Source organism: Girardinichthys multiradiatus, chromosome 8 (genome assembly GCF_021462225.1).
Source record: "Girardinichthys multiradiatus isolate DD_20200921_A chromosome 8, DD_fGirMul_XY1, whole genome shotgun sequence".
NCBI classification, from domain to species: Eukaryota; Metazoa; Chordata; class Actinopteri; order Cyprinodontiformes; family Goodeidae; genus Girardinichthys; species Girardinichthys multiradiatus.
This window is the reverse complement of record NC_061801.1, coordinates 39,523,670-39,544,004: the sequence shown is the minus strand read 5'-3', so window position 1 is coordinate 39,544,004 and position 20,335 is coordinate 39,523,670. Positions and strand designations below refer to the sequence as shown.

General features: G+C 41.3%; 1 protein-coding gene across 4 annotated transcripts in view; it reads left to right on the top strand.

Annotated features, from left to right (window-relative positions):
- The window catches only part of LOC124872469 (WD repeat-containing protein 7), a 137,015-nt gene that overhangs the window by 54,780 nt on the left and 61,900 nt on the right, over positions 1-20,335 (top strand). For all 4 annotated transcript variants that reach the window (XM_047372518.1, XM_047372517.1, XM_047372516.1 and 1 more), the window contains 3 exons: positions 176-294; positions 1,028-1,151; positions 10,214-10,327. In XM_047372518.1, coding sequence (XP_047228474.1) covers positions 176-294; positions 1,028-1,151; positions 10,214-10,327 — 357 coding nt within the window. The remainder of the gene's footprint in view (positions 1-175; positions 295-1,027; positions 1,152-10,213; positions 10,328-20,335) is intronic.

Sequence of the window (20,335 nt, the reverse complement as noted above, 5' to 3'; positions counted from 1 at the left end):
GGTCTGAAACCTACACGGTAAAATTCCTGCTGGGATGTGTCAGTGCTCAGATGGTTCTGTGGAAACCTGTGTTTTCATGTAGCAGCAGTGATGTTTGTGTATAAGCATGAAGGAGACTCTTAGTTCAGTTGTCCTTCTTCCCGTCTTTGCTGATATTTGCTGTCTTTGTGTCCAGGGTGGAGCCAGCTGGCGGCAATGCACTGCGTGATGCTGCCGGATCTCCTCGGCCTGGACAAGTTCAGACCTCCTCTGCTGGAGATGTTGGCGAGAAGATGGCAAGACCGATGTCTGGAGGTACGCAACAATCTGATGGATTTCCTGCATTGCTTGAACTTCATTGAGGTTTGCAGAGAATTGTTTTCTGCTTAGCTTCCTAAAGGTCCAACCACAGCATTTCTGTCAGGTTGTGGGCTGGACTTTGACTAGGCCATTGCAGCACCTTGATTCAGCTTTTTTTTTCAGTCATTCTGTTGTAGATTGACTGCCGTGGTCCAAGCTTTAGAGGTTGGACAGATGGTCTAACATCTGACTCCAGAACTCTTTGGTCTACAGAGGAGTTCATTGTCCACTCAAAGACAGCATGGTGCCCAGCTCCTGTGGCTGCATAACAAGCCCACATCACCACCCCACCTCTACTTTGCTTGATAGTTGGTATGAGGAGCTAATATGCTGCCGCCTCGAGGTCTAAGGACTCCATATATGGGTCACGAGCTTAACTCCTGCACCACTGCTGCACCCAGATGAAACTCTAGTTCAGTCGTCCTCTAACTGGTCCTGTAATGAACTTTAACCTTTAACCTGCTAGCTATGACCTGTAGAGTCTGAGATGGACTTTTTTGTTATTTCTGTCTAACTTGGGACTTTCTGGGTCAAATGCTGGGAAACCCTGCTTTTATAGAGATGTATTTAATCAGCAGCTACTGACTGCTTCCTTCTCTGTACGTAACATAATTTTCCTAGAATAAATGACTAAATGTTGTCCTTATATGCAAACCTTTTCACCTGGATTTTGTGTTGTATTTGTTAGGTACGTGAAGCAGCACAGGCTCTTCTCCTGGCAGAGTTGAGAAGGATTGGACAGTCAGGACGTAAGGACACCATCGATGCCTGGGCTCCATACTTGCCTCAGTATGTGGACACAGTCAGCTCCCGTAAGTTCTCCGCTCTGATGTAATTTTCTCAAGGTTATTTTTTATAGTGGAAATGAAGAAATATCTTGTAGAGTTTGTTACAAGTTCTGTTATTATTCTAAAGATGCTGATTGATCCCATCCACTTGAAGGTGCGGAGATGTTAATAAGGATGCAGTCGCTTTGTTTTTGGGCTTGTTGGTCCCGGTTTAAGCTACAGCTTGGATGATAAAGCATCCTGTCTAATTCTCCTAATCCTCACACATGGTCCTCAATGTTCTCCTTGGCTCCTTCAGTGCTTAATGAATGGACATGTGTGGGATATCTCACAGTGTGTCAGATGTTCATCACATATTTTCATCCTGAGGAGTTTGATGAACTTTGCATCTACTCAACTTTTTCTTTGCAGTCTACACATCAAACAGATTAGCAATGTAGTGATGGGAGGGGCTCCGTCAGATCGACCAATCAGAGTTGATTTCGTGTTTTTTGGAAGGAAATCGGCTAATTAATATTTTTACATGAAGCATGAATCAGCTTCAAACAACAGCTCAGTCAGCTGTTTAATGTAAATGTTTATGCATCCCTCCCTCCCTCACTCCCTCTTTTCTGTTTTTTTCTAGTTCCCATTGTAAAAGTTTGTCTTCTGCAGATATATCTGCTGTCAATTCATTGTGAAAAATTATATTTATACTTAGAAATTAATCTAAAAGGACTCCGAGCTCTGGAAAGCTCAATCTGAAACTATGAAGTGGGATCCTCAAGTGGTATTTTAATGCACATATAGAACTCTGAAGAAGCTTCCGGTCTACATGGATGCTTAGATTATCAAAGCCTTTTTCTGTTTGTTTTATTCTTTAAGTCATTGTTGAATTTCTGTCCTTTGAACGTGGACACTGCCTTTCAGAGCACTTCCTGGCATCCATTTGTTTTATTTCTGTAGGGGGAACTTAAAAAAAAAAAAAATTGTCCACATTTGCTCCTGTTACTGGTTTGTTTTTCGATGATGTAGCTGCTTTCAGCCTCTTCCACCAAGCCCTGATTCATTTTTGCAGCACAGAAAACAGGCGTCAGGGTGACACAGAGACCCAGTATGTTACTTATCTTCTGGTTTCTGCCTCCCAGCCTCCAAATTCCCTTGTGCCCCTCATCTGGCTATAGTTAGACCTGCTGATGGGAAGAAAGGTGAATCTCCACCTTGTTTTACTAGAACTGGCTTCTAAAACGCTGCGTACGTCTGTGCTCAGGAGTCGCGGTTGCTGAAGATGCTGGGAATCTCTCGGGGGAACGGTTGCCATAGGAACGGGCACCGGTCAGTGTTGTGTTACCGCAGCAGGACCGCAGGGTGGGAGGTAGGAGAGAGATGGAGATAGAGCGAGGTTAAAGGGTCACTGAATTTGATCCATGTGCTGCACAGCAGTCCTGGAACAGGCAGAAAGATGATTCCGGCTGCTCTTGGAAGCCCTGAAATATCACCGGAGGGTTTGTGTCAGAAGTCCTTCTAACCCAAAGCCTTTGCAGGATCTGTGCCTCGTTTTAACAGAAGTTCAAGTCCAAACTGGACGTTTTTAGGATGTGAACATGAATAAATTTTCTGTTTTGTCAAATTTTTCTGTGTTTTTTCCATTCAGTAAATTTGGTTAGGTTCTAGTCAAACAGGTCAGATTCATATCCAGTTATCTAGAATCCAGTTTTCTCTAAATTCAGAAATCAATCATGTTTATTCCTGTACAATTTGGTCCTATACCCTGATTTAATAGCATGTTATCCAGTTCAGCTGATTAAATAATACCAGTTGCTTTTATTCTATCCACAGTTTGTCACATTACAAACTTCAATGTCTTTCATTGGGATTTCATGTGACAGAGCAAGTTATGCACAACTGTGGAAGGATATGTACAAACAGTATGAAAATGTGTATTTACCCCCCTTTACTCTGACACGCCTAAATAAAATCCAGATATTTGTTCTGACAACCGCCAGCCTATCAAGACATGGCCGTCCACCTAAACTAACAGGTCGAGAGAGGTGAGCTTTTACCAGGGAAGCCTCTAAGAGGCTCATGGTAACTCGAGGAGCTGTGCTCAGGTGGCAGAATCTGTTGATATCACAACTGTTCGTCGTGCACGCCACAAATCTGGCCTTAATGGAAGAGCAGCAAGAAGTGAAAAGAAAGCTCCAGTTTAAGGTTTTCCACAAGTCACATAGAGGACACAGCAAACATGTGGGAGAAGGTGCTCTGCTCAGATGAGACCAAAATTATGTAGCAGAAACAAAACACCCCAAACACACCATCCTCATTGTGCCATGTGGTGGTGGCAGCATCATGCTGTGGCGATGCTTTTCTTCAGCAGGGACAGGGAAGCTGGTCAGAGATGATGGGAAGATAGCTGGAGCTAAATTCATCCTAGCTGTCCTACAACGTTTAGATGTGTTTCCTCTCCATCACACCTGAATCCAAATGTCTGACCTCCTCCATTAGCATGTCCTTTAGCTCTGCAGAGACCTGGTAACTAGTTGGAGAAGAGATGCATCTAGAAGTAGACTTAAAATGTGATATTTAAAGATGCTTTTCATTCAATCTGACTGTACTTGAGCTTTTTGAAAGAAAAATCAGCTTTCATTCTGTAGATGTACAGAGCTGGTAGAGACATGTCCCAAAAAACCTGCAACTGGAACAACAGTGGAAGGTGATTCTGCAAAGTATTGACTCAGGATGCATGTATTTCCTTTCCACCCATCAGTTATGAACTTGTTGTTTTACCTCAAAAATCCCTATAAAATACATAAAAGTTTGTGGTTAGAACATGAAAAAACATGATAAGTTCACAGAGTCTAAATATTTTTGCAAGCGAATGTATCCATCCATGGAAGTCCAGAATCCTCCTGAGTAAAGACAGTGGAGAGGAAACCAACCAAACTCAGAAGGTGAACTCTGTTAGACCCTCAAGAAGTCTGGAGAAATACTGATCAAGGCTTTTCTTCAACAATCCTACTCTGAAGGAAAATATAGAGAAATGAGAGAGAAATTACATTTTTACAAATAAATACAAAAATAAAATATGAAAAAAAGTAAATATTCTGGGCAGAGAGGAGATAAAAGAGACAGAAACTAGAAGATGGATGTCCACCAACAGCAGGCTGATGAGAGATAATAGTATGCTCCAGCAGATGATGGAGGACACAATCTAAGACAAAGCAGAGAGACAGAAACAGTGTCTGCTGTTTGATTGATCAAAGAACAAACAGCTTCTCAGACACAGTTTGACTCCTAAAATAACGTGTGATCCTCAGCATATGAGGGGCTGAGTGGTCTTGGGGGACTTTGTTATATAGGATGGGCCTGAATGTGGGGGTCTTTGGGTGTCCATCTATGTCTTTCTCCATGGGTAAACCCTGAACCTACTTACTGGACTCCTGTACTGCTAGTTTTATTGTTTGTTGGAACATCTGTGTTGCAGCTTTTGGAAGCAGGGCTTTCAGGATATGGTCAGCGCTCCCAATCAAAAACCGGTTTGGTTCGATTAAACCCCCCCCCCCTGCTTCCTGCCTGTTCCCTTTCACCGTGCAGCGTGTAATTAGACACAGCAGCCATGATGCAGACGGTGTTATTGGGTGATTTTCTACCAATTCGCCCGTCCTTTGTGTTAAATCCTTTCAAACACTTCCAGGAGAGCTGAAAGGTCAGCGTCAGCTTGTTGTCTGGTGGGCGTCTCGCTGTGACAGTGAGGTTCTGTCACTGTCTTGGTTCGGTGACATTTCCTCGCCTCTAAAAGCATAATGGTTGGATACAGGTGTTTTCTTTCAGACAGACACTGCTGCCTCTAAAGAACATCCAGAAGATCACGGGCTCTGAAGGAGTCTGAGCTGTCTCCATCCTAGGAGAAAGACCGCAGAATGTTTTAGGGTTGAGTCTGAAAAAGTCTGGAATTTGGGTCAAATATTCTCCATGTCCTGATAAGCATAGGAAAAATATGAATGATGTATTTTGCTGTCCCTGTGTAAGACTGGATCTGTTCATCCATCCGTCCAACTGAGTAAAACCATCCATTATTACCTGAAAAATGACTCTAGCAGGAGTCCGTCTCCACAACCAACCAATGGTGACAGTTTAAATGTTGTTCAATTCATGAAAGCAAACAGTAATGTAAAAACTATTTGTTTCCTTGCAGATTTCTTCTGTTTCTGTTCTATTCTCAAAATTAGATGTTTCAGATCATCAAACTAATTTTAATACCAAAGATAACTTGATTGTTGTGCTCATTTAAATAAATGTTCAAAACAATCTAAATGGTCAAATTTACACACACACCAAATATCAGTTTTCAATATTCCTGCAGCTGTCGCCATGGTTACATGGCTCATTGTTCTCCAAGATGGCCGCTGGGTACTTGTAATGTCATTGTAAACACAATATAAATAAAACAGCTTTTTGTATTTAACCAGGTTATCTTTGTCTGATAATAAAATTAGTTTGAAACTTTTCAGTTTAAAAAAGAGAAAAACTTTTTCCACAGCACCGTATCTCCACTAAGGTGAGCTGCTGAATGTATTTGAATGTAAACACTGGAGAACAGTAGAAATACCAGTTACTCCAGTTAGTTAATTGAAAATATGATTGTTTTTCAAGAAATTTAAATATAGAGATGGCCTAAACAAAACAAGGAGTCTTCAGTCAGTGTTACAATCTGGTGTTATAGAGCAATACTATGATTATTTATGGAGGTCACACTTCGAAAAAGAATGAAAATCTCTTTACATTCTGAGGAAGTTTGTGAAATTCACCGAAATTATGAAGTACTATTTCCTCACCAGGGCCGTTTTGTGTGCTCCATTTCTACTCTGATAATTTTTAATTCAGGGGCAACAGAAAACTACTTCTGGAAACTTTCTTGCGGTCACAACGCTGGTTAATTTGCACAAGAATGTGACATTTCCTACAAGAGGAATATGATAACCAACAGCACCCAGACAGAAATCCAAGAGTGACCTCAATGCAGTTAATTCATTAAGAAATTATTGGGTTTTCCCTGCAGGTTTAAACAAAGCTAGTTTTGCTCTTAGAAATATTTCAGAAAGGTTTTCACTGTTTTCAGTAAACAATGAACTTCTAAAGAAAACACCTGCAGACAGGCTTTCGTGTTATTTTTTGTTCCAAATGATTTATTTTTTATTTCACAGGGACTTTGAAATGAAAAATAGCTGGAAGCAGAAATGGCTGTGGGCCTGCTGTGCTTTTAAAAACATCAAGAAGTGAATGTTTTAAACAGGAGCAGAGAGAGGAGACAGGAGGTGGAGGTCCTAGAGGTTAACAAGGCATGCTGGGAGCAATGTGTCATGGCTGACATGACAAGCTTGACCTTGCAGCACGCTAGCACGCCCCCACCCTCCCACTTATACTCCCTTCCTTCCCCCTCCCAGCCTTCTTCTCTATCCTCAGTCCTTTTTTCACTTGAAGCCTTTTTTATTCTAATGAAACTGATGCTGCAGCTTCTCCATCCGTTGTCCTGAAAGCTCCTCTGACCACAACTCCAGTTAGCTGATAGGAGGGGAAACACATCACCATCAACAGTCTGCTGTAGTCCACAAAGCTGGACCTCTTGAAAAAATGACTGAAAGAAACCAGAAGACATCCTATTGGTAGTTTTTCACAAGCCAATGTTAATGAGCTCTGATCAGATGAAGCCAAAATTCAACTTTTTAGTCAACATGCAAATAAGTGGTGCGCACTGAAACATGGTGGTGGCAGCCTCAGGGGCAGGGAAGGTGGCCAGGGTTGATGGAAAGATGGATGGAGTTAAATCCAGGAGGAGGAGTCTGAATAGCTTCTAGCATGATTTTGATTAGTTGTTTACTTGACGCTGATAGCCATTAGCTTTACCCTGATTAGCTCTTAGCTTGTCTTGAATTATCTCTTTGAGCCTTAATAGCTGCTAGCTTGATGATCAGTACTTTGCTTGACTCTGATTAGCTGTTAGCTTGAGCTTGAGTAGACATTAGCTTGAGTCTGAAGGGGTGTTAGCCTCAGTAGTAGTTGTTGAATCCTTTTTTGAGTTTGTTATTCTCTAAACTGAGATCACTATAGCTAATATCTATTTATGGTACTTAATTGACTGTACTGAATTACTCTACAAAACTCAAAAAGCTCATACTCGTCGTCTTCCGCTTCATCCAGGACCGGGTCACGGGGGCAACAGACTCAGTAGAGACACAGAGACGTCCCTCTCCCCAGACCCCTCCTGCAGCTCCTCTGGGGGGAGCCCCAGGCGTTCCCAGGCCTGCCGAGACACATAGTCCCTCCAGCGTATCCTGGGCCGTCCCCTGGGCCTCTTCCCGGTGGACGCACATCCCACCCAGAGGAGGAAGGAGCCCAGGAGGCAGGAGGCAGTCCAGGAAGCACCCGGTATAGATGCCCGAGCCACCTCAACTGGCTCCTCTCGATGTGGAGGAGCAGTGGCTCAACTCCGAGCCCCTTCTCGATGGCCGAACTCCTCACCCTATCCCTAAGGCAGTGCCCAGCTACCCTACGGAGGAAGCTGATTTCACCCGTTTGTATCTGGGATCTCGTTCTTTTGGTCATGAACCAAAGTTCATGGCCATTGGTGAGGGTAGGAACGTAGACGGACTGGTAAATCGAGAGCTTCGCTTTTTGGCTCAGCTTCCCAAACCCGAACCCTCCGGCCCTTGGCTGCGCCTAGAAATCCTGTCCATAAAAGTTATGAGCAGGACCGGTGACAAGGGGCAGCCCTGCCGCAGTCCAACATGCACCGGGAACAGATCCAACTTAGTGCCAGCAATGTGGACCAAACTCCTGCTCCGCTTGTATAGAGACAGGATTGGCCCCTATAAAGGCTCCCAGAATCCATACTCCTGGAGCACCCCCCACAAGGCACCACGAGGGACACAGTCGAATGCCTTCTCCAGGTCCACAGAACACATGTGGACCGGTTGGGCAAACTCCCATGAACCATGTAGAGGTTGTAGAGCTGGTCCAGTGTTCCACAGTCGGGACGAAAACCACACTGGTCCTCCTGAAGCCGAAGTAACAGCCGGACTCTTCTCTCCAATACCCTGGCATAGGCCGTACCCTTCTCATGAAAGGGGACCACCACCCCGGTCTGCCAGTCCAGAGGCACTGTCCCAGACCGCCACACATTGTTGAATTTGTTGAAGAGCCCCACAACATCCAGAGACTTGAGGTACTCGGGGCGGATCTCATCCACCCCCGAAGCCCTGCCACCGTGGAGCTTTTTAACCACCCTGGTGACTTCAGCCTGGGTGAGGAAAGAGTCCAACCCCGAGTCCCCAGCCTCTGCTTCCACCAGGGAATGTGTGATGGCAGGATTGAGGAGATCCTCGAAGAACTCCTTCCACCACCCGATAATGTCCACAGTTGATCCTCTTTGCACCGGTCCCTCATGGTTCCCCCTGCAGATGGTGGGCCCCCTGGGGGATGGCCTCGCGTCACTCATTTGGGCTTGGCCCGGTCCCGTGAGGAGCAACCCGGCCACCAGGCGCTCTCCAACAAGTCCCGACCCCGGGCCTGGCTCCAGGGTGGAACCCTGGCTGTGTCGTACCAGGTGACATCACGTGCCTCGATTGTGTGGTACTCATGAAGGTGTCTTGAACCGCTCTTTGTCTGACCCATCACCCAGAGCCTGTTTGCCATGGGAGACCTTACCAGGGGAATTTAAGCCACAGACAACATAGCCTCTAGGATCATTCGAGCACTCAAACCCCTCCACCACGTTAAGGTGGTGGTTCAAGGAGGAGTCGTCAAAAACAGCTGAAATATCTATTTAAAAAAACAAGTACCAGTTTCTTTCAGCATAACTGTGTCCATTAATGAGTATTATTTATAACCTTTTCAGTTATAGGAGTCACTTACAAATGTAAATCATATATATTGAAACAAATGCATTTATGTATATTGCAATATAGGAATGTTTAAAGCAGAAAAGTGATTTTAATCATTTAAATCCCACTACTTAAAGTTAAATTCTCACACGCAGAATCAGTTTCAAACACTGTAAAAAATATGAGATGCTACCAAACGTCCATACAATAGTGGCCTTCTTTTCATACAGGGATGTGTATAAAAGAGACTACAGTATGCTGAAATTATTCAAATAAAACTAATAAAGTGTTTATTTTGACCTATTGTCTGTCACTGGTGATTTAAGCATTTTACCTGCCTTTTAAAAGAAACCCAGTCCAAATGTCCGGGCGTGTTCTTGTTCTGCTCGATTAGAGAAACATTATAAGCGGACCTTTGTGGACGCTGAATATCCCCGGTGGAAACACCCACCTTATGCTTCCCTTTTGTTCAGTCACAGAAAAACATCAGTTGTGTTTTAATTACGTCCAATTAGGATTTTATCACTTTAATGTTTCAGGCGAATAATCAACAATCAGACAGTGTATTGGCCTTTCTGTCAGAGTCTGTGTGTGAAATAAAGTCATTACGCTGAGCTGTCTGCAGTGTGTCTCAGCAGGTTAATTGGAACATGAAGCGCTGTGTTAACCGGGATTTATCAACGTAATTACACACACTGTAATTAGAGGTTTTTTATTGGTCTACTGAAGCCAGTCGTATGAAATTGTACGTGCTGTTTTAATTACCAGTGTCTTTTTCTTCTTTCTGGGGTTCAGTTTCGACAGAAATCACGCATCAATGTGTCCAGCTGAGCATTGTGCACACATTAATCAGAGATTGTGTGTGCGTGTGTGTAATTCATTAGGTGGGCTGTTTTCCCACAGATTAGACCATAGTCGACTCTGTTACCTTTAGCCGCTGCGTTCATCAGAGCGTTATCATTTATTAGTCACAGCTGCTAATTAAAATGAGCTCTTAATTGCAAATACAAAGATAATTCTGCCATTAATTCTCTGGATAACGAGGAGCCGCATTAAACCTTTATTAGCTGCTTAACCAGAACAGTTAGCCTTTTAATGAGGGCCAACAGAGAAGCCTAATGTGATGAGGTTTTCCACACATACATTAGCAGCGCTGCTACCCTGCTGTGTGCAACAATACCTGCTGATTTTCTGTATTAACGAAAGGTTTTCTCCTTTTCTCCACAGCTGGAACAGCCGCTGAGGCCTCCCCTCAGGCCCAGCCCCCTCCTGAGGCTCAGCCAGTTGAAACCAAGGCGCCCGAGGAGGAGATGGATGTGACCGATGATGACATCACAGCAGGTTTGTACAACAAAACAACAATATTCAGTGCAGTGCGATATTTAGTCCTGAAAATGTAGGCTCTTTTACAACCACTCAGGGACACATGAATTCTCTGACCTTTTATTTTCCGGAGGCTTTATTTTAATTTGGTTAATCAGTAATAGTGACATATTTCTGGCTAAACCCAAGGCTAAACTAAATTAAGAGAAACTAAACCGAGTTAAATGTAACTGAAATAAACTAAACCCAACTACACTGAACTATATAAACTAAGCTAAATTCAACCAAACTAACAAACTAGGATAATCTGCACTCAGCTAAACTAAACTGTGCTAAATTTAAATAAACTAAACTACCCTGAAGCTAAGATAAACAGAACTACACTGAGCTAAATACACAAAACTGCGCAGAGCAAAACCAAGATAAACTAAGCTAAACTAATGAAACATTCCATCTTCTAATAACCCGCATCTTTTGGTATTTTTTCTGCTGGAAATATTTAATCCAGAGTCGGTTTGAAGATATAAGAGAGAGATTGAAAGCATCTGTGAGATTTTCATGGAATTACACCCTCTGCTCATATTTTCTCTCTGGAAGAGTTTGTGGTTGAAAATTAAAGGTTGTTTTTCTTGAACTTTCTCCAAAGCCCCACTTGCTGTAGTAAGAACCCGAAGGGCTTGTTTATCACTTAAGGGCAGCTTGAACGATTTGCTCTGCAGAGTCTGTATTTAAGCCGAACACAGTGTGTGTTTCTGCCTCGGTGCCGCTCTGAATTCCAGTGAACCTGAATGGTGTTAAAAGCAGTTTATTGGTCGCCTGTCCCACACAGTTACACCGAGAGGAGGTGAGAAAAGACCGACACCTGCACCACAGGTAGAAACACACACCTTCCACTGAATTTTTGGGACACGTACTCCACTTTCAAACACTTTTTAACATGAACATTTCTAGTATTTCCTCACTGTATTACCTAAAATATTCCTGTGTGTGATATCAGGGAGCAAAAATCCCTCAGCCAATATAAGAAACTAGGGATGCACAGATATGAAAATTTGGGCTGATATCGATATCCAATAAAAATGTTATGGCTGATAACTGATATTATATAAAAATATTTCTCTACCCTGCTGATACTGTGAACAAACAACCACACCGCTGACATTGGTTCTCTACTTCAGTTAAATCCCACAATCCAGGGCTGCATCACTAACACTGTCACGTGACCAAACAAATCCCACATCAAATGTGGGACCCCTTTGGGTCTAAAATAATTTGTTCTTTTTTTTATTTTGCTTAATGAAACTTTGTATGTTTAATTTATTGCTGAGCAGGTAAAAAGAAAAGAATTCACATTTAAACAATTGTGATTGAAAGTAATTGTAAGTAATTGTGATTACTTTCAACCCAAGGTGCCAAAATGTTGGGACACCACTGGTGTAAAATTGTAACTGTCTAATTTTGAGTTTTTAAAATATGCCACGACCTACAGGGAATTCTGCTAATTTCAGGGTGAAAAGTATGTCATTTATGCATGAAATCTGTAGAACTCTAAACCAACCAACTAACCCGGCCATCCAAACCAAATCCAACTAACCAATTAATTAATTAAAGAACACTCAAACAATAACCAACCAGCCAAATGCAGTGCAGCAAACGAACCAATTAACAACTTAACCAAATAAAAGTAGCCAATCAACTAGCTGAACCCAACACAAGCAACAACCAACTTGACTTATTAATTTAGCCAACTAACCAACCAAACCGACTCAATTAACCCAAACCCTGACTGAGGGGCCTAGTTTTTCTTCATTGTGCTTTGCATTATGACAAAACATCTCTACTTTAATGTCATCTGATTATTGTGACAGTATCATGTCGCCCTGAAACATGTGAAGAAGTTGTTATAAGTGACAAAAAATAAGGTAAAGAGGAGAAAAAGAAAGGAGGGAAACCTTCAAAGACACAGAGACGAAAGGACAGACCTGACGACAGCCGTGCAATCACCTGGCTTCAGGCTGTTTCCACGGTGATAGACTCATCTCATCAGTGTGTCATCTACCTGTCTCTCTCTGTCACACACAAACACACAGATGTACACAGAGTTCAGGATGTGATGACATTTTTTGCTCGGGTCCACAGCTGCAAAGCCTCTGAGAGACAAGCTCACACACACACATAAACCTGGCCATGTGTGCTGTAATTATGTCCCAAACAGTGTCAGGGGATGTCATTAAGATCCCCCGCCTACACACACACACACGCACACAGAGTATTGGCAGGACTTATTGCCGAGAAACGTCCTGCCAAGTATCCTAACAACCATATTTAAGGTCAGAAACACGTTAGGAAATGCATTGTATTTCTTCAAAATCAGAAACTGAGTTGATGACAATAATGACCAGAAGTCTGGGTTTGCTCCCGTTTGCAGAATTCAATGTAAATATTTCTGCAGCAGAAACCATAATAGCTTCAGCTTCTATAAAACCTATTGAACTCCAGCTCTGCAAGAGAAATACGGCAGTGTAACAAACATTTGAAAAGGCTAAACAATCTTGCATATAGAAGAAAAATAGTTTTAAAATGTACTTTTTGATTAGCTGAAGAAACAGTAAATATTAAGGAATGCTTATTAGTTTTTAGCCTTAAAAGATAAAGTTAAAGGTTTTTAATCCAGTTGTCTTTTCTTATTTTTCTTCTAAAATGCAGACCTTTTTAATCTGTTAAGGTGGTCTTGACCTGCAGTGGTTCTCCAGGCTTTCTGAAGATCTATGACAGTTGTTCTTTGGACTTTGGCTGCTCTTTTATTTAGTTTTACTCCAATGCCTCTTTTATAGCTTTGAATTAATTTTCCTGCTGCTTATTCATACACATCCGGTGGCGTAATTCAGCAGAGCTATGTGGTTTTATGTGGGATAATAAGCAGAAAGCATTCAGTCGCGCTACAGCCCACCTCTAGAAATCTCTTGAACTGAATATCTGTGACATAGACGCTCTCACTACCTTAAAACACAACGTTTTTAAACTGTCACATGACCCTGGGGGCTAATAATCAAACAGGATTATTCTTATTCACTTATATAAATATTAGTAAGGATAAAAGCATCCAGTTGAAGAGCAGTGTTAGTGGTTCTACACTAGAGGGAATCCTGGCTCTGCTAACTGGAAAAATGTCCCATCCTCTGATGGAGAGGCTGACCTCACCAAGTTTAAAGGCCCTGCTGGACAGTGCTCAGTCACTCCCACCCAGACCTTCCCTACAAAACAAACCCACTTTCACTGAGCTGGGAGCAGTTTTTATTTCCTTCTGATTTCAGGAGTCCCGGAGTGAGTCAGTTGGAAAATTCAATAGAAACTTTTCATAATATTTTATTGAGCCTAGCGTCTCTTGTACAGAAAAATAAACCTGATTTCATATTGGTTGTTTTATTTAGTAGCATAATCAACACAGTTGCCAATCTCTTCCTCTGCTTACAGATATAAAAAAAACAAATGCAGAGATTTCTTTGTAGTTTTTCTCTTCTCCATATTTTTCCTTCAATATATCCCTTCTCTTACCCAGCGATTGAGGTCACAGGTCAAAGGCCAGGCAGACACTCACCTTACGGTGTCATTAGGCCGGTTGTGATTTGGTTAGCTGAAACGCCACGCTCCCTCGCTAATCTAATCCACAGGCCTGGGGGGTCGACCGGGTCAGATCACATTTCTCCTCAGAACAGATTGAACTTATGGGGAGATAAATGTTCAGGGCTGCGACTCTGAAGGCTCTGATTGTTTCTGATGATTGTGTCTCTGCTCCAGCAAAGGACCCAGCTGGTGGATGGGAATATTATTGTATTACAGAAAGAAGCTGTTGTCTAAATACTGATAATGTAGAGGAATGTATTTCTAAAATAGAAATTGGGGTATCTAACATTTTAGTACTGAAGCTGAAGTGGACCTTCTGTAGTCTTCACTAAGGAGTAAATCCTTAAAGTTTTAAATCAAATCAAAGCAAATTTCTTGTCATCTGTATAAATATGAAGATCAGTATATCTAAAAACGGATAATTAAGGGTTGCTTTATGTAAATATTTTTATCTGAGATGTTATTAAATTATTTTAAGGGTTTTTATTCATCTTTGGCAGGGATGATAAATGTGGAGAGTACTGTTTATATATCCACCAAACAACCGACTAACCCATGAACGGATCAACCAACCCAACCCACTGGTGAATGAAAACATGGAGACTGCACATAAACGACAGTAAAGAGATGCAGCTAGTTATATTTATTATATATATTATAGGAAGCTCGGTGGCGCAGTTGGTAGCACTGTTGCCTTGCAGCAAGAAGGTCCTGGGTTCGATTCCCGACCAGGGGTCTTTCTGCATGGAGTTTGCATGTTCTCCCCGTGCATGTGTGGGTTCTCACTGGGTACTCCGGCTTCCTCCCACAGTCCAAAGACATGCCTGTTAGGTTAATTGGTAACTCTAAATTGCCCTTAGGTGTATGAATGAGTGTGTACATGGTTGTTTGTGTGTTGCCCTGCGATGGACTGGTGATCTGTCCAGGGTGAACCCTGCCTCTCGCCCATAGACTGCTGGAGATAGGCACCAGCTCCCCTGCGACCCACTATGGAATAAGCGGTAGAAAATGACTGACTGATATATATTATATATATTTATTATATATTATATTTATAATAGTTTAAAAATAGTTAAAAATGTTAATATACAGTTAAGCCCCAGATTATTCATACCCTTGACAGAAGCCTGAGGGTTCTGCACAGTATCTTAGCTGTTCTTAAGGCTACACTCTTCTGGACTTACAGTAGGTCTACAATTATCAGGCAAGTGAGTATTTTGACCATATAATCATTTTAGGCATATTTTCTAACTTCAAGCCGGATAAACTTGAATGCATAATGGATTTAAGGATAGCTGGTGATGTGTCTGTGTAATGAGGGAGGTTTGGGCATAAGGAAGTCAACACCCTGTATCAAGGTGTGCATAATTTATTAGGCAGCTTTTTTCTTTAGACAAAACGGGCCAAAAAGAGATTTAAATGACTCAGAAATGTCAGAAATTACCAAACGTCTCTCAGAGGGATGCGGCACTCTCAAAGTTCCTAAGATATTGGGACGTGATCCCAGAACCATCAAACGTTTTGTTGGAAATAGTTAACATGGTAGCAAGAAGCGTGTTGAGAAAAACAGACGCAATTTAACAGTCAAGGATTTGAAGAAGACTCAAGCATTAAGCTACCAAGAACCCATTATCTCCAGTTCTGACATATTCCATGTCTGCAACCTACCTGGAGTACATAGAAGTACAAAATAAGATGTTCAGTACTTGGCCACGACTGAAGTTTAAAACCATGAATTACAAATTTAGCATAATTTTGTGTCCTTCTGTAAAGGTTTTTGGAAATAATATTTACCATTTTAGTTTTTAAACAGTAATTAAGTTTAAATTTAACAGCTAAATACTTTATTTTAGGCAAACTCCACAACATTAGGCAAACGCTAAATTGTTCCCAGTCTTACCCCATCTCCACCAATGCTGTTCAGAGCCCGTTGGGGTTCCCCAACATGATCCGGAACCAGTGCTGTATGTTTCTACAGAAAAAAAGAGGTTCCAGGGTGTCAACTGTGGCCCAACTCCAGAACTGCAGAATACTTGGTTGTTCTGTGCGAACTGTAACTTGACCTGTGGGCGGGTCAGAGCTGAAGACGATGGAAACAATAGGTTTGGCAATGAAGATGAAGAATGTACTGGTGTGTTTCTTGTTTGCAAACAGAAGAAACCCGCGGCGGTCATTAAGCAACGCCATCTTGCTACAACACTTTCCTTCCACATTGTGTAATGCCCACTGTTGATGACGCATGCTTGGTTCTCAGAACTGGTGGAAACACGTGTAGGTTCGAACAAAACACATAAGTTCAAAGAAGATGCAGAATTTTACAACTTTATGTCGTCTGCTGTGTTTTGTCAGACAGGTTTTCTTCCCAAAAAAAGATCATGAACTGATCATGTTTCAAGTACAGATAACAGTATTAAAAAGAGAAACTAGTTTAATGCATTCAGGCTCATGACCAGAAGTTTATAAACTTAACTCTGCAGCAATTCATTTTTTTCTCATAACCTTGTACGTTTCAAAGCTTCCAAATTACAAAGAAAATGTAATTCCTTGTTGTTGTGATTCCTCCGTATTTGAGACGTCACCGAGTCGTTTAATAAAACCTGATTCCTCCTTTATGATGACGTCCTGTGATGGAGGCCGAGCTCCACATTACTGAATTTAACATCCAGAGTCATTTTTTCACTGAACTCTGGCTGAAAATATTACAGATTAAAAAAGCTGAACTCTCAAACAAACTCATAATTAATAACAGTGAATAAAAACCAAACACTAGGCTTTCAGGGGTCCTGAAGCAAAATGCTGCATCTGAGTTAGTGAGACTTGTCATGCATTGTACCTTATTACTGCTTCAGCTCTATGTTCTCAGTGTAAATCCTGTCTTTGTTTTGGTTTTACTTATAACCCCAGATCTGATCTCTTAAAAGTCCTATCACCAAAATGTTCCTAATGACCTAATTTACAACTAAAGATGAATGCACAGCAAATCTAGATAAGCTTAAAACAGATGAGTCCCTGGAAAGAAAGGGCTGATTTATGTGCTTTAGAAGGACCAGGTGCTGACAGGTCCTGTACTTAGTAACTGATTGCATTAAATCGCAATACATAAATAAACATCAGGTCAACATTTATCAGTGTTATTAGCCACATAATCTTCTGCTTTTATTTGGCCTAGCAATTAAACTGGGTTAAAAAATTAAAAACATCTCAGACTCTGGACAGAGGTAAAACCCTGTAACTTTTTGCAAAAATATGAAGAAGAATTATTTGCATTGATTCATTTGTTTTGTTGTAATATCTACGTGTTAAAATTGCTTCTGTGATCCCAGCTGAGGGCAAAATGCAGTTCAGACATGTCGCTAACAAAATTATGTGATGACAAAAAAACGAGGAGCGCATTCAGATATGATCACCACCCACAGATCTGATGGGACTCCAGACTTACTGTGACCCTATTAAAGACATGGAAAACTTAACAATAAATGCCTTTTCTGTTGTAGTATCATGACCTCACATTTTAGTGATTTGGATTTAAAACAATTATTTCTTGATGTTGGACCTTTTTCCCCACTGAATACGTGAGCACAAAACAAAGGCCAGATCCTACCTATAAACCAATGGACCGAACCCAAGTAGCAAACCAGACCTAACCCACCAAAACTAACCAATCAAAAAAGTCAACCAATGGAACACGCATCCAACCAACCCAGTCAAGCAAAAATAAATAAACCAAAGCGAATGAAACGATACACCAGGCAACCAACCAACCTAACCAAAACAACTCAACTGGACGACCAACCCAACCCATCACCTAAATAACCAACCAACCGAATACACTAACAACCCACTCAACCAACTGAATCCAAAATATGCAAACATCTGAATCCAGTTAACCAAACCCTGAACTAAACAACAAGACACAAAATAAATCTACTGCATCCAATACAACCAGCTGTACAACAAACCAGCTAACCCACCAAACAACTAGCTAACCAGCACAACCAGCTAATTAACCAACCCAAACCACCCACAGAATATATGTAAAGAATTAACGATTACAGTTTGATTTTATTCAAGAAAAAAAGTGTTTCTTAAAAGTGGTTTTCCTCTAGAAATGGCGTTTGCCTGTAGATGACAGGTGCAAATGCAACAGTAGTTTGTTTAGCTATTCGTCTGTTAGTATGGGCAGAGGCTTGTGAACAGCACTGGTTTAGATGGTTAGGAAACGAATGATGAGACTTTAAATGGGCTTCAGTGTGGTCCTCTTCTCCCCTGAAACTGTGTTGCAGTTTTCTGAAATATATGTAAAGAGCTCTACAGCAAACAAAGTGTGATTAATATTTTAGATGTAAGGCTGAAAACCCTGATTGTTAAGTGCAGCAGTGTAGTGCAACAGTGTAAGAGGAAAACCAGTTTGTCTCTGTTTCTCGTCCTTCTGAACTTGAATTCAGGTTGTTTGCGGTTTCTCATGAGGACAGACCCCCTCCGGCCCGCTCCGACGCCCTCCTCCAATGCCATCTAATTGAAGCCCAGCGTTCACGCTGAGCACAGATAGCTCCTGTCTGTGTCTTAAGATGGTAAAATACTCTTAACCTTCAGATGGTCTCAGCCCGTTGGAAGGGCAGCCACCGTTTCAGGACTCAAATCTTTTTTCTTTATCAAGTTAATTGTGTTTTCAATTATTTCCCCAGATTTTCAGTCTCCTGACATTTACTGTGAGGACAAAGTTCCTTTCCCCAGATACTACCAGCTTTCCTTTGTGTTCCCGAACACTTTCCTTTAAGTAGAAAACCTCTGAGACTTGAATATCTTTAGTTTTGACTTCTTGTTTGTTAAACTTTTCTCCTGCAGCATTTCCCTTGCAGTTCTCCTCCTCTCCTTGTTTCTCACATCATTTTTGTGCTGCTATTGATCCGCTCCGTCAGTCCCCGGTGATCAGCTTTTACTAGTCTCCCATTGATTACCGATGGAGGCAGAGCCCAGGCAGAGCATGATGGGAAGCTGGTAGGGCTGCCTTTGTAGGAGGGAGCAATAGGAAGGTTGTTGGTGTGATTTCCCTTAACTCACTTTATCTTGGCATTAGATTTGAGATACAGTACGTTTATGCAGAGGGCTTCATGGGTAAAGTAACAACCAAAACTTCTCAGACCAAGGAAAACATGCAAAGATTTATCATGAAATTGATGAAAATAAATGAAGCAGGCAAACAAAAATGACCAAAAACTTGGCTAAAATAAAGACAGAACATTTACTTACCTTTGGGTAGAGAAACGGAAAGCATTGGTTATAAATCAGCAGAGTATCACTGCTGTTTAAATGTAAATTAAACGGTTTCTGTTCATTACTGCATCTGATGTTTCCTGTTAATATTGTAATCATCAAACATGGATTAAATCATTCACTGACCTGTTTGGCTTGAACTCAGGTTCTCAATTCCTGCAAGAATCCCAAGGTGTGTTGAGAAACAGTGCTGTGCAAAAGTCCAGAATTTCTTTTAATCTTTAAAGTGGGTTTGAACAGTGGTTCTCCGTGCGTATTTCAGAGTTTGTTTTTGGACCTTGACTGTTTTTTTTTCAATCAAGTTCTGAATATTTTTAAAGAAATGTTTTTTACTTTGTCCTTTGAATCATTTAGACACAGAAAGGCTCCTAAACTCATGGGAGGAACCAATGTTGTGTTTACAGAGAACAATGTAACCAAAAACTAATTTTAAATGAAGGCACTTTGTTACTAGCTGCCTCTCACGAAGTCCCGACGGGACTGGATTTCTTTAGTTATATTTATAAAAGATCCCAAAGACACAGTATAATAGAAAAAAATAGGATTTTAGCTCCAACACAGTGCATCAACGAATCTAAAAAGAAATGTTAAAAGCAGTATTTTCAGTTGTTTTCCACAAGTTAATAATTTGAACAAAAAATAGGCATTTCCTGTCAATGTTTAGTAGGCTTCTCTCAGACTATAGTAGCCAGCTCAGTGTAAGAAGAAACCCCTTCAAACCATATTTAATGCAATAATTATTGAAGGTGTGGACAATATGAAGACAAGGATAAAGATAATTATTAAATGTTCATGTAATGATTTAGGCCTGAGGACAAACAGTCCAGGTTTGGATTCCTAACCTCCACCGATGCAGGGTCAGAGTTGACCTAGATGTTGGGGGTTTCATGAGAAAATGTTTTAGTCATTAGATTTGAGACTTGAACTTGTCGCTCAAAGACTTGAGACTTGATGCGGACTTGGAAAAAATGACTTGTGAACATCTCTACATTCCAGTGATGTTTTTGTGGTCAGACTTGACAATGGATTTGACTCGAGGAGTTTGTTTGTTAAAATTAAACGTCATATTATACGCTTGGACATAGTTATTTTAGCATGTTTTGTTTTTGTGCTTTCATTTCTTATGTC